The following is a 13726-nucleotide window of genomic DNA, read 5'->3' as shown; positions in this document are numbered from 1 at the left end:
TCCAGAAATCCTTTTTATCACAAATAAATCACACATGCACACAGGGAAAAAATGCTTCAGATAACATTGCTGTGAGCACGTGTTTATTACTCTGTCTTCCATCCCCCACTTCTGCGGTTTGGTATTTAATTACAGGGTGGAGTGGTCCCCAGGCTACTTATGTTTCTTCAAGCCCCAGCCAGCAAACTTCTGCAGGAACTGACATGCACGAGTGTGCGTGCTGCGAGCCGTAGCTGGTTCCTGGTCAGCAGTGCTACTAACAGAGAGCCACTGCAACTTTCACCCAACAGTTCTTGAAAATACGTTTAAGAGAAACTGTCTGCTTTACAGACCACAGGGGCTTTAACAGGACACAGTCTGGCTATGCACTATTCGTTTTCTCCTCCATTTTCTTTTGCTAATGAGTATTACCACATTTTTATCATCAGGCTGGAAAGAAATGGCAGTTTTTTGACAAACGTGGCCTGAATTTACCATTCAAGGTAAATGTAACCTAGTACACTTGGTTTGACCAACAGGACTTTCAAAGGCATCATCTAACTCGAATCCTACATAATATTGCATAGCTTTAAATGTCACTTCTAAACAATTTTACATTTCTGCAGAAAAAGCTATTTTCACTTAAAAAAAATACTTAAATAGCAAAATATTGTGGATCAAACAGGATCAGTTTATAGTTACGTATTACATCCAGAAGCATTGAGTTCCCCCCCCCCCCAAAAAAAAAGCTTTTCCAATTAATTTTTATGGAAATCAGAAAAGTGCTCACTGGAAAAATAAAACCGTGGGAACAACATATAGACCAATTTAGCTAACAAATGACAGGCACGGTGAAAATGTACCTTATATTAAAAGGATGCTGTTAATCAGAGCAGCACTGTTGATACAATTTGGGAAAAATATGACAGACGCTGCGGGGTTTCATCCACAGCTTTTTTTTTTTTTTAATACAGGACCCACAATTTTTTAGACCCAACAAGAATTCAGCAGCTTTCTATGTCAGAAATGTGGGACAGGTGAAGGTGAAACCATGTGAGTGCATTTTGATATCAGTCAAAGCCAAATGGTAGACAAGAATTGTGTTATGTGATCTAAAGCTGGAGTGTGAACACTTGCTTGCCAAGCCCTAGCAAGAATTTATATAAAATATTTATTCAGGAGCAATCTGCTACAGTGCTTCTATAAGCTTCCCTTCCTCTGTATTGCTCTACTGAGAAAAATGCATGCAAAGTGCAGCAATAATATCTCAGTTAGGTGATAAACCAGATTAACAACGGACTCATAAAACTGGGCCCTTTGAGCACTCCCACACACTGACATGCAGAATGGCAGAAAGAAATGTATTTCCACTCTGCTCTGAAGGTGAGAAGAAGCACAACCCAGATCGTACAAAGGAATTCAAGGACCGGGCTCTCTGGAGATGCCAAAGCCACAAAGAAAAGAAATCGTTACAGAATCATGTAAATGATGTACTTTGTTATTTTTACAAGAAGAAAACATTCTCTGCCTTCCCCCAAGTCCTATCATTGGGCTTGGTATGGCTGAATACACGCAGACATGCAGTCTCATATAAGCTCAAGACATGCCTATTCTGACAGGCAACAAGCGGGCAAACCCATAGCCCAACTCCACTATTTATTCCATTAGAAAACACCTGGAGTACTGCATCCAGATGTGGAGTCCTCAGCACAGGGGAGAGATGGACCTGCTGGAAGATGGCAAGGGGTGGAACACTTTCCCTACCAGGACAGGCTAAGAGCTGGGGCTGTTCAGCCTGGAGAAGGCTCGGGGGAGACCTGAGAGTACCTGCCAGTACCTAAAGGGACTGTAAGAAAGAAGGGGACAGACTCATTAGCAGGACCTGTTGTGTCAAGACAAGGCGAAATGGTTTCAGACTAAAAGAAGGGAGATTTTGACTGGATGTAAGAAAAAAGTTTTTACAATAAGAGTGGTAAGGCACCGGCACAGGTTGCCTGGAGAGGCAGTGGGTGTCCCATCCCTGCAGAAGCTCCAGGTCAGCCTGGATGGGGCTCTGAGAACCTGATGGAGCTGCAGTTGTCCCTGTATTGCAGAGGAGCGGGACCAGATGGCTTTTAGAGTCCCTTCCAGCTAAAACCATTCTATGATTCCAAACATTCTGCAGCCGTGCCTTCGCCAGGTTATCACAGTGCCACTTCACCTACAGCAAATCCGGAACAGAGATACAGAACCCATTGAAATAACGTGCTGCTGCCTTAGCACATATTACAACTGCTGCGTATTCCCAGTCCTATTATGCTACTTCGAACCGAATTCCAAACGTCACGAATAAGACGCTTCAGTCAGACAGACGGTTCTGCTGTCACATTTGTCCAAACTTGTCTCCAAAGCAGGGGAGCCCCGCGCCTACGGACCGCGCTCCGCACGACTCCTCACATCGCCACGGCGAGCTCAGATCGCGTTCGGATCCCGGGCGGGAAGCGGCAGCGCGAGGGGACGCAAGAGAAGCCGGGAGCCGCACGGGCGGGCAGGGACTCCGCCGCCCACCCCCCGCTCTGCCCCTCCCCGCCGCCGCCCCGGGCCTCTCCGCGTCTCTCCCTCTCCCCCTCTGGCACCTCAGCCCCCGCCGCCCGCGCCCGCCCCGCGAACGGCCCCCGTCCGGCGCCGCGCTCGCTCACTTGAGGAAGTAACGCTGTCCCGTGTGCGTGAGCGCCATCTCCCAGCCTGGCGGCAGCGGCAATTCGTCCGTCACGTCGTAGGAGCGCTGCCGGAGGTGCCCGTGCTGAGGCGCGGCGGCCGAGCCCACGAGCGAGGCGGGCGAGGAGTGCGAGCGGACGTGCTGCGCGGCGGCGGGCCGCGGCGGGGGGCCGCCCGAGTCCGTGCTGGACTGCCGCGAGTGCGAGCCCGAGTCGGGCTCCTTGAAGAAGGACTCGGGCAGGATTTTCTTCCGCCAGGAGCTGGGCCGGGGGTTCATGACCGCGTTGAAGAGCGCCTCGAGCTCCGTGTCCAGGTCCTGAGTGACGTGGATCACCTGCTGCCCCGGCGGCGGGGCCGCGGGCGCGGCGTTCATCTTCCCCCCCGTCAGCCCCGACGGCGAAGCGAGCGGGCGACGGCCGGGGCCGGCCCCGCTGCGCGGAGGGACGCCGGGCGGTCCCGGAGGCGCGCCGCCGTGCCGGAGCGGGCGGCGGTGCGGCACTGCCTCTGCGCCCCCTCACAGCGACGGCCGCGGCCCGGTGGAGGGGCGGGCGGGTCAGCCCACGGGCAGCGCGGCGCCCTCCCCCGGGCCGGGCCGCCCCGGGCCGCGCCGCGGCGATGGGTGCCCCGCCTACCCCGGCGGCCCGGCCTCCGCCCCGCCCCGCCCCGGCCGTGGTTATGCAACGGCCGCGGAAACTTCGGATCTTCCGAACCGCTGCGGGACGGGGCGGTTTTAGTGCGCCTCTGGGGTGCGGGGCCGGTGAGGGCTGTGCTCGCCGGGAACCCTCGCAGCCACCCGAGTCCCGTCAGCGCGACCGCCCGCCCCTCGCTTCTGTCCCGCACGAAGTTTGCGAAGGCCTCAGGGCGCCGGGCGGGGCGTGACGGCCGAGCGCGGGACGGGGCCCGGGCACTGACCTCCCCCCGGGGCCCGCAGGGTTCCGCTGTGCTCCCGCCCGTGGCCGCGGAGCGCTGCCCGCTGCTCGGGAGCTCGGTGCGTTCCTTCTCCTCGTGACACGCGGAGAGGACTTCTGGCAACCCCACAGCTTTGTTTTTAAGCCGTCGTTCAGGAAACTCACGGCAATACTCTGGAAGCAGAACCATTCTTAAAAGAGTGTAGTAGCTTCACAGTGTGATTTAATGATATCTTGGAACAGGGGGCGAGGGGGAGAGGGTGGGGAAGAGTTAATGAGGACGTGTCGTACAGCTGCTTTATGAATACCTGATGATAACCCATGAAAAGATTCATCCCCGTGCCGGCAGGTATGGATTTAATACGGAGCTGTCTCCCGAATCTCCCCAACACACCGTCCGGTGATACTGCAAATACAGCCGTGAGGCTGCTTCCATTCAAACTGCCTCTTTGCACCCCAGTAGTGTATATACCAGAAGCCAAAACTGTGATCAGAATGTATTCCTGAGGCTTTCTGCAATGTAAGTGTCAGTCATGCAATTTTTTTCGGTGAATTTTGCCTTCTATTGTCATTTTATTCTCATAATTTAAAAAAAAAAAAAAAATTTTTTTTTTTTTGGTGTGTGGAGTAACTTTTGAATAATAAGGCAAAAAAAAAATTGCTTCAACTCAATAGCTGCATCCATAAGGAATAATGACAGTAATGTTCCAATGTCAGTGCTCCTTTTTGTAGTAATAAGCATACAGTGCTGTATGACTACACACACAAAGATATCGGGTGTTGACTGTATTAACATGGAACTTTATTTTAGTAATGTGGGTTTTTTTATTATTATTTTTTTTATTTCTGCAGCTTGGAAAGTCTCTAAGCTATTCTGATTTCAGAATCCCCCTCCTCAGTAATCAGAGAGAAAGCTTTCAGGTATGTTTTTGTGTTGTTTTTGTTTTTAACTAATTTCTTGTTTCTTAAGCAGCATTCACTGTTCTGAACTTCACATGGCTTCTCCAGCTGAGAACTTGGACACTATTCCTGATCAATCTTTGTCCTTTGATCAGTGCAGATTCTGAGATTCATGGTTAAATCCTGTACATGAAATCAGGGCTAAGATCAACTCCTAGGACCACGTATTGCTCCTCATTTCCCGATTTCCTTGCTCCAATAAATGTCCTCTTTCACTTATTTATTTTTCCTTAGATTTCCTGTTCACATCTCATCGACAAGCAGATCTTCTCTTTGTATTTTTTTGCCACATGTGCTGTATTTCTGGTCAGGAAATCCAGTACTCCCAAGATTTGTTCACGCTTCCCTTTCCTGACAATTTTCCTGGCTATCTTTTGTACCATTCTTTTGGTGCTTCCTTACTGGTCACTTGCTGGTGTTTTTACTAGCTCGGACAGCAGTGCTAATTGCAGCACCTGCTCCAGAGTTACGCAGATATACCATATGATTTTTCCCCTGCAATTTCCTTTTTTAAACCTTTGCATATTAGATGATTGTCTTTGTATGTGTGCAGTCTATTGTACAGATAATGATCTGAACGTGAGTGCTTTTCCATATAGCCTTTACAAGGGCTTTTACACTTCCTCCAGGCCTCTGTATCCTTGGGTAGAGACACACCCATCTATCTGCCATTACATTCCTTTCCAGATGACATGTCTATGCAAGGCAAGGCTCTGACAACGTCCTTCATGGCGACATCTAAGTTAATTAGACCACTTTCAGAAGACAGGATTGCATTTTGTAAGTACATACCATCTGTTTTAAGCTTAAGCAGTATTTATTACCACTAGAACTTTCTTCTTTAGCAAGGTAGTGTTTACTAGTGTTTCAGCTGTATTTTTTACTCAACATTAAGATTAGCTGCTACCGTATGACTTGGTGGGGACTAAAGCATTTCATCCACTAGTCTGAAAGTGATTAAATATGTAAGTACAAACTATCTTAGCATTGTTGTTATTATTCTTATTTTAGAAACAAGTAACTTCCTTCTTTTGGCACAGATAGGATATGACCACCAGCACTTAAAGGAAATGATTCAATACACTCAGGTCCTTGGGAGACAATGGCATTTTGCTGGGTGTGGGATTAAGTGATAAAGGAACAAAAATGATGTAGAAAGCTTCCTTATCATTACTTCTTTCTTCTAATTACATTATCATGCATTGTAAAAAATAAGAGCATAACATTACTTTATCTCAATTACATGTGCTGTTCAACTGTTTTTGAATTGTACAGACATTTTCTCATACAACTGGAGGGTTTATAACAGTCCAGTACTTTTGGTATACCCTATTTGTAGTACATCTTCTAGCACCAAATTCTATCTGTACTTAAGTGCAAAGCCAAGCATGCAGATGAGAAAAGTAGGTGCACTTCCAAATGTACAATTAGATGAGCACCTAGTGGTTTAAAGAAAAAATGCCATGTTGTCATTTTTAATCTAGATTTCTTTTTTTTTTTTTCTTCTTCCCAAGAAAGCTAGCACTGATGAACATGCACAGATGATGTCTATTAGAAAGATTTCAGGATTCCCTTGAAAAATCTAATGGTTTCTATTAACTGAGTAACAACCAGGGAAAGCATTCACACTTCCTGCCTTCTGCTTTGGTATGTGCTGCAGAAAAGACTTTCAGTGGTCACTGACTTGAATTTGCTCACATATAACTTAACAAAGCTCAGCCATATGTAAAATGAAAGTTTTTATTTCTCCAAAATAAATAATGGAGAACAAGGAATAAAATGTAATAGTAAACACTGTACACATTTTGCTATACAAAGGTACATGTGTTTTAATGCACCTATTTACACTTTCAAAACATCGTGCTATTTGTCATGCTAATTAATAGTTTATATTTGCTTTTGTGAGAATTGCTTATTGTTTAATATCCGTATTTTTACGTTACATTCCTGCTAGTACTTTTAAATTAGCCTATTTTTCAAGGGACCTCTGAAACTAAGGTAGGCTTATCTAAATGTATTTTGTTTTTCAACAAAGTGATTAGTGCTTACAATCCTATTTTCATTCACGGACATTTCGCAGCTATTTATTTCTAATGTAGCCAGCAGCTTTTAGACTTTGGCTGGCACCTCAGAATGTATGCAAAGCATATCCTGTGCAGCCGACTTTGATGTTGTTTATTTAATACACAGACCTGCTATATATTACCAAGTTTCACCAGGACAGCTATGTCAGCATGTCTCCCCTCCAGCCAACATCTCCAGGTCAAACCTCAAATGTAGACACAGTCTGCTAACTAAAAAAGAACTTACGTCAGCTCAGTTCATGTCTTGTAAATTGATGTAATGTCAGGAGCAAGAAGGCTTTGTGCGCGTCTACAGATGACTGCACAGACACTCATTTCAGAAACAGCTGCACTAAGCAGAAAAATTGCACCCATGTTTGTGTCTCAAAGGTTGCCCTCCTTACAGCAAAGCCTAGGGAACGGGACACACCAACACTGCTCATTCACACCAGTACAGTCAGTCAAACATTTGAATAGTTTGCAGCAGTGATCTGGAAAAGCCTGCAATGTCTAGATTGTAGGCAGCTAAAGACCTATCAAACCACGCTGGAGATAGAGCTGCGTGTTTCAGCTCTGTTGCTCCATTCCCAAGAAGAGTGTGGAATAAAGTGCACATGCGTACCATCAGTTTGTCTCAGGTGGCTTAAAATGGTAATGAAATTGAGCTTTGCTAGCACAACTCACTTTGTGCTTAAATTAAATAGGAAAAAAAAAGTGGGAATTGTGGTAATTTACATTTATCTTGGAAAAGAAAAAATCAGCAGCAGTATTGAAAACAATATTGAAACCAATTGTGCTGCAATATACCAGACCCTGACCACAAAGCAAACGCGGAGTGACAGCAGACTTCCTTCCCCTTATTTAGATAACTAAGAAAGAACATGGTTTTACCCATGGAGTTTCACCAATCTCTTCCCAATCTTGTACTTCCTTTCCTATACTCTATGCATTGTTACATTACAAAGTCACAGTATAGGAAATAGGTGTTCTCGTATAAACTAGAACCAAAACAGAATCACATTCATACCTTTGGGCTCATACATGTACGTGTTTATCAATAGCAATATACTTAGATCTAATATGTTTGAATATTACGTTCAAAAGATAATTTTAAGGTGAACTCTTAAGAGTTCAAAGCATTTTCTGTTAAATGAGAATCCCAGACCTAATCCAAAATTCGGATACTGGTGTGTGTGTGTAAATCTGAACTGCGTACCTGTTTCAATTAAAAAAACTTTCCCCATAGAATTCAAGAAACATCAAATTAATCAGAAAGCCAGATGAAGGGTGAAAGAATATTCAGTACATTAAAAGCTTGAAGGAATGTGTGACAGGGACAAGCAGAAGTACGAGAAGTAAAACTTGTAAGGGAACCTAAATGTGCCTTAGAGATGGGGAATCAATTAAAACTCGGGTGGGTGTACTTTATAAAATGGATTGCAGTCATACACAGCTCATTCAAAAGGATATAAACAACAGGAGGAAGAAAAGCACGGCTTTGTGAGTGCTTAAAGGAATATAAATGTTTACTCAGCACTTAAAGGAATATAAATGTTTACAACACTGAACAAACCATGTCATCCTGAGTGTAAAGAACTTAATGCTCTTTGCTAAACGTTTTAACAAATCGATTAGCAAGCTCAAAGGAAACAAGACGCCAACCAGTGAATTTGGAAAATGCAAAGTGAAATACAGCGGCGTCTTGAGACCATGAACAATTGTTAATGAAAGACAAATACTGAAAATGATCGTACAGTGAACTCCTCCACAGTGAATTACAAAGTTAAACTTTCTGCCCCCTGCTGTTTAAACCAGGTATTTCCGCACTTCTACAGTCGCACAAGTACAGGTGAAAGCAACGTTCCTGCAAAGCATCGTTCTCCCCACATACAAACCTGCGTGGGAGCACGATACCGAAGGCTGAGTCCGACTCTGCTTTTCAGGAAACTATCTTATGCTTCCAATACTTGGACTTTTAGTTCTTTTATGCACTTAGAAGTCTGCACCAACACGACATTCACCTGAATTTAGCAGCCCATCAAAAAACAAGCAAGGATCCACTTGCCAACTGCTTACATCATAAAGCCAAAAGTTACTAGAAGTACAAAGGAAAGGGAGTTGGGACAAAATTATTATTTTTTAAGAAAAAACATTCAAAATGTTCTGTAGTAAGGTTAATAGGTAATAGCTTCTGTACTTAATAGGCTTCTAAAATGAAATAACAACGTGTTCCACTTTCTCACAGGATACTCAGAATTTAATATTTGTGAATTCCTTCAATGTTAAAACACACCACCATCTGCAAAACAAATCCAGTCAGTCACTTTCTTCAAAGTGATGTAACTTCTTGAGAGGTAATCTGCAATATTTTTTTTGTTATAAATAAAACATCTATTCCAGATTTACAAAAGGCTCTTAAAAAAAAGGCTTCAAATTTAACTTTCTCCTTAGATAATGTAGAAATAAAAGGGGAAAAAAACTATAAAATAAGTAGGGTTAAAAGTAGTAACAGTGAAAGGAGACATAAAAAGCTTCCAGGATGTGTATCTAAAGCTTGTATATTTACTGCCATGAACAAAGACTGTGGCTATACTGAGGAGAGGTGGAATAACAAGAAAATACTGATCTACATATAGACTGGTTTTATATTTATCCTGAAAATACACCAGTTACATCAGAACAAACAAAACCCAAGAAATCAGAAGTTGTAACTTTTGAGCACATCTGATTACATGCTGTATGAGAGGGAAAAAAAATCAACATACGTAGATGGCAATTGAAACACTTTTCTGTGGGGAAGGAAGTCACATTGAAGACATGCTACATCAAACAATTAAACACTTAGAGAATAAGCAACTCCAAATTTGAGAAAACAGACTTTTTTTGTGAAGTGGTAGTTACTTATTGATTGAAGCACTTTTGCCATGCAAGTAGTATTTTTCCTAAGTTCTAAACAGAGAGAAAATGATGCATTTGTAAATTAGTACAGAAATGTACAGTGTCACTGCAAAAGTCACTGCCAGAATCTGAATGTGAAGGTTCTCATCTGTTTATTCTCTCCAATAGAATTTAAGGCATTTATTATGTGCTCTCACTAGTGACAGTGAAACACTAACTAGTAAAACTACTTACCTTTGTCACAAGAGACATGAAATACTGCACACAAATACAACTGAAAAGTGTCTATTAGCATAACCTTTTGAGGACAACCTTCTTAAATACAGAAAGCCTTTATTTACTCTGCAGTACTTAGCTTCTTTTCAGTGATACCCAAATAGGGGGAAAAAAGCCCAACCCAAGCTGCTGTATCACAAGACAAAGATCTGATTTACCACAAGTTAACTGTTTTCTTAACAGGCCTAGTAGCCAATAGTTTTCAACTGTTCAGATCACCTTTACCTGTAGAAATAATCAGCACGCTAACTTACACTTAGGCCACAAGACCTTCTGTAGGAACTGCTATGTGTAGAAATGCCTGCCTAGTAGGGCTTACAGATAGCTTTGTTAAAATTGAAGCCTTCTGTTATGTAAGATGACCTGACATGAGTTATTCTCATGTGCAGGTCTCACCACAAAGCTGGGAACTAAGTTTTCATAACATGCTGCATTGCTGCTTTGTGAAAACATTTCCAGTACAATTAACAATAAGCAGCTGTTGGGAGAAGTGAACAGCAGAAGCTCTGTAGCACCTAGCCTCTGAGTTGGCTGGATCCCTTGGACAGGAAGGCAGTAGTCCCACAGGTACACCTGCACTTCTACACGTACCAGAGTCTGAATGGAAGAAACATTCCTGTAAAGTATCATTCTCACAAGTGTAGGTATTGAGTAGGTTTTTATTTTTATTTCAAAACAGAGGCAGAAACAGAAAAATCTGCTTAATAAACATAAAAATGTGCACAATCTCCTATAATATTGACACAGCTTTACTTATGTAGAATGTAGAAAAGCTCTTAAAGTAGAACCATACTAATTTAGAGCTAAAGGAAGTCTCAGTATGGCATACTGATTTCCTACATACGTAAGTAAAGTAAAAGCAATTACCCATCTTGTGTCAGGCAGGTGTGTAAAGTTAGCACCAGAAAATGTTTAGCCTGTAATTACTGACTCAAGATCCTGGCCAGAAAAGCATTACTTTCAGATTAACATCTGATCCAGATGTTTATTTTTCTTTACATGTGTTAGTGAACACTGAGTGCCTAGCACAAGTCTTGAATGAATTCTATTTCATGTTTCGTGCTATTCTCCTACAATGGTTTGTCTTCATTTCCCCCAGGGCTTGTTCCAATTGCTGAATGAGGTGGAGGAGGGTAGAAGGGTCAGTTTGTAACACCTGGGTAGTTAGATCTTCGTTCTCATTAAGATGTAGCTTTATAGTCACCGCAGGCTTAATTTGCTGCCTCAGACTTCTGCTTGCAAGCTGCATGAGGGTTTAAAGGAAATTAAAATAGGGAAACAAGCAACGACAAAGAAGGGAAGACAGTTGGGAACTTTTACAGCTCCCACATCAATAGTTCACAACAGGTTTGCAGGACCTGCTTGCAGGCCTGTTTAAAGAAATAAACACATCATCTTCATTGACATTAAACAGAGTCTATTAATAATTTTTATCATTAGGCAATACCCATCCATTTTAATTAATGCATTCAAAAGATTTATGAAAATTAGCTGAAAATAAAGACCTGGATTTATTTAGTATGTGCTAACTTTATAAAGCGCTGATAGAGCTATGAATTCATTTTTCATAAAGGAACAAATACTTTGCATATCCTGTTCACCTTGCAACTAGTTCAGTACAATAACAAAACTATGTCCATTTGAAATATATAAAAATGCTGCAATTTGTATTACTCTGAAATAATATAAACTCATATCTTTATAATTGCTCGTGTTATTAAAAAATATAATGCAAAATACAGAGTACCAATAAAAAAAAAAGAGATTACCTGCACATCTAGTCTCCACTCAAGGCTATGATAGCTGGGAAGCTTCGGTGCCAGCTCACCAAGAATGCTTCTGATCTCCTTCCTGTTATCAAGGTAAAGCTGAAGTAGTAATTTGTTCAATTCATCTGAGAATCCCAAAACATGAATGGAATCTTGGAAGTCCATTTCAGAAATCTGGAAATTAACAATTTAGGCCTTACTACAGAGCTATGCAATAATCATTATTACTTTCTCAACAACAGAACTGTGCGTAAGCACTATACATATTGTGCAGTGCAGTTACTTTACTGCAGGGATACAGAGATGAGTCTACAGCTCGAAGAAAACAGATAGCACATTTTTAAGTATTTGAGAGCAAAATACAACAGCAAAAAAAGCATCTGAAGTTTGCAATAATTAAGTACATTTCTAGACAATCAACATAGCAACAGTATGTAGTATTGATACTGAAGTTACAAATACTCTGAAATGGACTGAATATCTTGTACACATAAGAAGGTACCAGGTGCAACTTCAAAGCCGCATATCAACACAAAATAGCCCTTCGAAGTCGATCTTCTCAAGTCAATGACTGTGCTGAGCTGGAAGAGCTCAGTTCATCACTGCTGAAATAGCAATTTAATTTACAGAGTCATGCATTACAATGCATACATACAGTAAGAATTCTGTGATTAAATATGCTTTGCCATAACAGCACTGCAATTTATCTGTCAGTCAAGGTACTTTACTTCAAGGCAACATGCTACACTAATTCATTTTCCTCTCTACCTGCTCTTTAGAACGTCTGCTTAGCTTAGAATTATTTGCCTATGGATTACTTTTCTCTGTCTCTAGTGTACAAACAGTCTGCCACACCAATAAGAAGTCTATCTAATGGAGTTATCATCCAGCTATAATTCTCTTACTATCTGCTCGCGCTCACCCTGAATTTCTGATGTCAGCATTTGAAAAAGCTCTCGGGCAACGCAAGGGGAATACTTACTCTGGGTTAGCACAACGTGCAGAAAAAGCAGCTCTGCTGAAGTTGTGTTATTTGGACAGAGCTTAATCCTGAAGCACCCTTGCTTATACAGGCTGAAGTGTTGGGTGTTTTTGTGATGTGCTATCAGTGTTATGCTTTGGTATCAGGGATGCTGCATACAAATCCTAAGCCTATCCACACTGAAGCGGTGTTTTAATAAGAATACAGCAAAATACACCTCTTTCATTTAAATAAACAAAAATCCATCTCATCAAAACTTTGACTTTTCCTTTTTCATCAGTGTTTTTATAACTCCTATTGCTCAGCAGACATCCCTGAATTCACCACGTAAGGTGTTCTCACCATGAGCTTGGAGCTTTCTGTAAGAAGGTACATCAGTCCCTCTACCCCATGCTGCACGGTATCAACATCAGCGTTGAGTTTTCCTTTAAAGAAAGCAGAATTCCTTTTAGGTCCTTGCAAAGCTGCCAACCGTAACACACACAGCTGCGTATTTATTCAAAGCTGGAGGAGTACGCATAGAAAAAAAGTGAAGATCGAACGCCTCGCAAACAGTAACGAGAGCAACCCAAAGGCGAGCTGAAGGCGCCTAAGAATTAAAACACAAACCCCAATGCAAACGAAACCGGTTACAGCACAGCGCCTGGGTCACAGCACGCTCCGCAGCGCGGTCTGCGAGAGCAGCCCAACGAGGGCTCCATGATCCGGACGCCACCCGTCACCCTCCGCGTGTCCCGCAGCCGCGGTAACGGCGCGGTAATGGCGCGGCAGTGCCCCGCCCCGCCCCGCCCCTTACTGGCAGCCGCTTCACAGGCTTTGGGTGCCGCGCCGCGCCGCAGCAGCTCCACCGCCAGGTGCCCCAGCTCTCCGACAGCTGAAACGAGAGGAAGCGACTTCGCTGTAAGGTCGGGTAGGCCCGGCCACCAACTGCCGCTGCCATTCCCGTCCCGCCCGCCGCCGCGCGGCCCGCGGACGAGAGCCGGCGGACTCAGTAGAAGCCCCGCCGCCGAACCTGCGCCGCCCACCCGGGACAGGCAGCCCAGGTGCGCCTTCTGCTCCTCCGACAGCACCAACAGCATCGCCGCTCCCGGGGACAGGAAGGGGCGGGGGGGGAGGCGGGCGGGCCGGAAGGGCGCGGCGTCCCGCCCACGGCTCAGGGCCCGCCCAGCCGCCCCGCCCAGCCGCGTCACGCGC

General features: G+C 43.8%; 2 protein-coding genes and 1 long non-coding RNA gene across 6 annotated transcripts in view; 1 reads left to right on the top strand and 2 right to left on the bottom strand.

Annotated features, from left to right (window-relative positions):
* The window catches only part of WWTR1 (WW domain containing transcription regulator 1), a 45480-nt gene extending 42360 nt beyond the window's left edge, over positions 1 to 3120 (bottom strand). The window contains exon 1 of the mRNA XM_052686490.1: positions 2658 to 3120. Within this exon, the coding sequence (XP_052542450.1) occupies positions 2658 to 3049 (392 nt within the window). The 5' untranslated portion in view covers positions 3050 to 3120. The remainder of the gene's footprint in view (positions 1 to 2657) is intronic.
* Positions 3121 to 3860: 740 nt separating this feature from the next.
* On the top strand, positions 3861 to 10185 carry LOC128082250 (uncharacterized). 3 transcript variants are annotated; one of them, XR_008207593.1, is made up of 4 exons: positions 3861 to 4104; positions 4437 to 4505; positions 5232 to 5324; positions 8423 to 8656. It is a non-coding gene; the product is annotated as an uncharacterized LOC128082250 (long non-coding RNA). The 3 variants fall into 3 exon arrangements; XR_008207594.1 differs by lacking the exon at positions 8423 to 8656 and adding an exon at positions 8853 to 10185 and having other exon boundaries at positions 3861 to 4505; XR_008207592.1 differs by having other exon boundaries at positions 3861 to 4505.
* Positions 10186 to 10420: 235 nt separating this feature from the next.
* COMMD2 (COMM domain containing 2) lies at positions 10421 to 13670 on the bottom strand. Of its 2 annotated transcripts, XM_052686221.1 has the most exons (5): positions 13545 to 13670; positions 13329 to 13406; positions 12875 to 12957; positions 11551 to 11724; positions 10421 to 11024 (listed from the first exon to the last, which is right to left on the bottom strand). In XM_052686221.1, the coding sequence occupies exons 1-5, from the start codon at positions 13609 to 13611 to the stop codon at positions 10827 to 10829; spliced, it is 600 nt and encodes a 199-aa protein (XP_052542181.1). In that variant the 5' UTR covers positions 13612 to 13670; the 3' UTR covers positions 10421 to 10826. The 2 variants fall into 2 exon arrangements, with proteins under 2 accessions (XP_052542181.1, XP_052542182.1); XM_052686222.1 differs by lacking the exon at positions 13329 to 13406 and having other exon boundaries at positions 13545 to 13654.
* Positions 13671 to 13726: the final 56 nt, after the last annotated feature.

Source organism: Tympanuchus pallidicinctus, unplaced genomic scaffold (genome assembly GCF_026119805.1).
Source record: "Tympanuchus pallidicinctus isolate F22 unplaced genomic scaffold, pur_lepc_1.0 scaffold22, whole genome shotgun sequence".
Lineage (NCBI taxonomy): Eukaryota > Metazoa > Chordata > Aves > Galliformes > Phasianidae > Tympanuchus > Tympanuchus pallidicinctus.
Note: the sequence above shows the minus strand (reverse complement) of the source record. Positions and strands in the feature narration are given on the sequence as shown.

Excerpts from the sequence above, each read along its gene's own strand:
- COMMD2 (XM_052686221.1), bottom strand. The coding sequence starts at position 13,611 with ATGCTGTTGGTGCTGTCGGAGGAGCAGAAGGCGCACCTGGGCTGCCTG. Across the intron at positions 11,725-12,874 it reads CAGAAAGCTCCAAGCTCATG|ATTTCTGAAATGGACTTCCA; the intron begins GTGAGAACACCT and ends GTTAATTTCCAG. Across the intron at positions 11,025-11,550 it reads AGTGGAGACTAGATGTGCAG|CTTGCAAGCAGAAGTCTGAG; the intron begins GTAATCTCTTTT and ends ACCCTCATGCAG.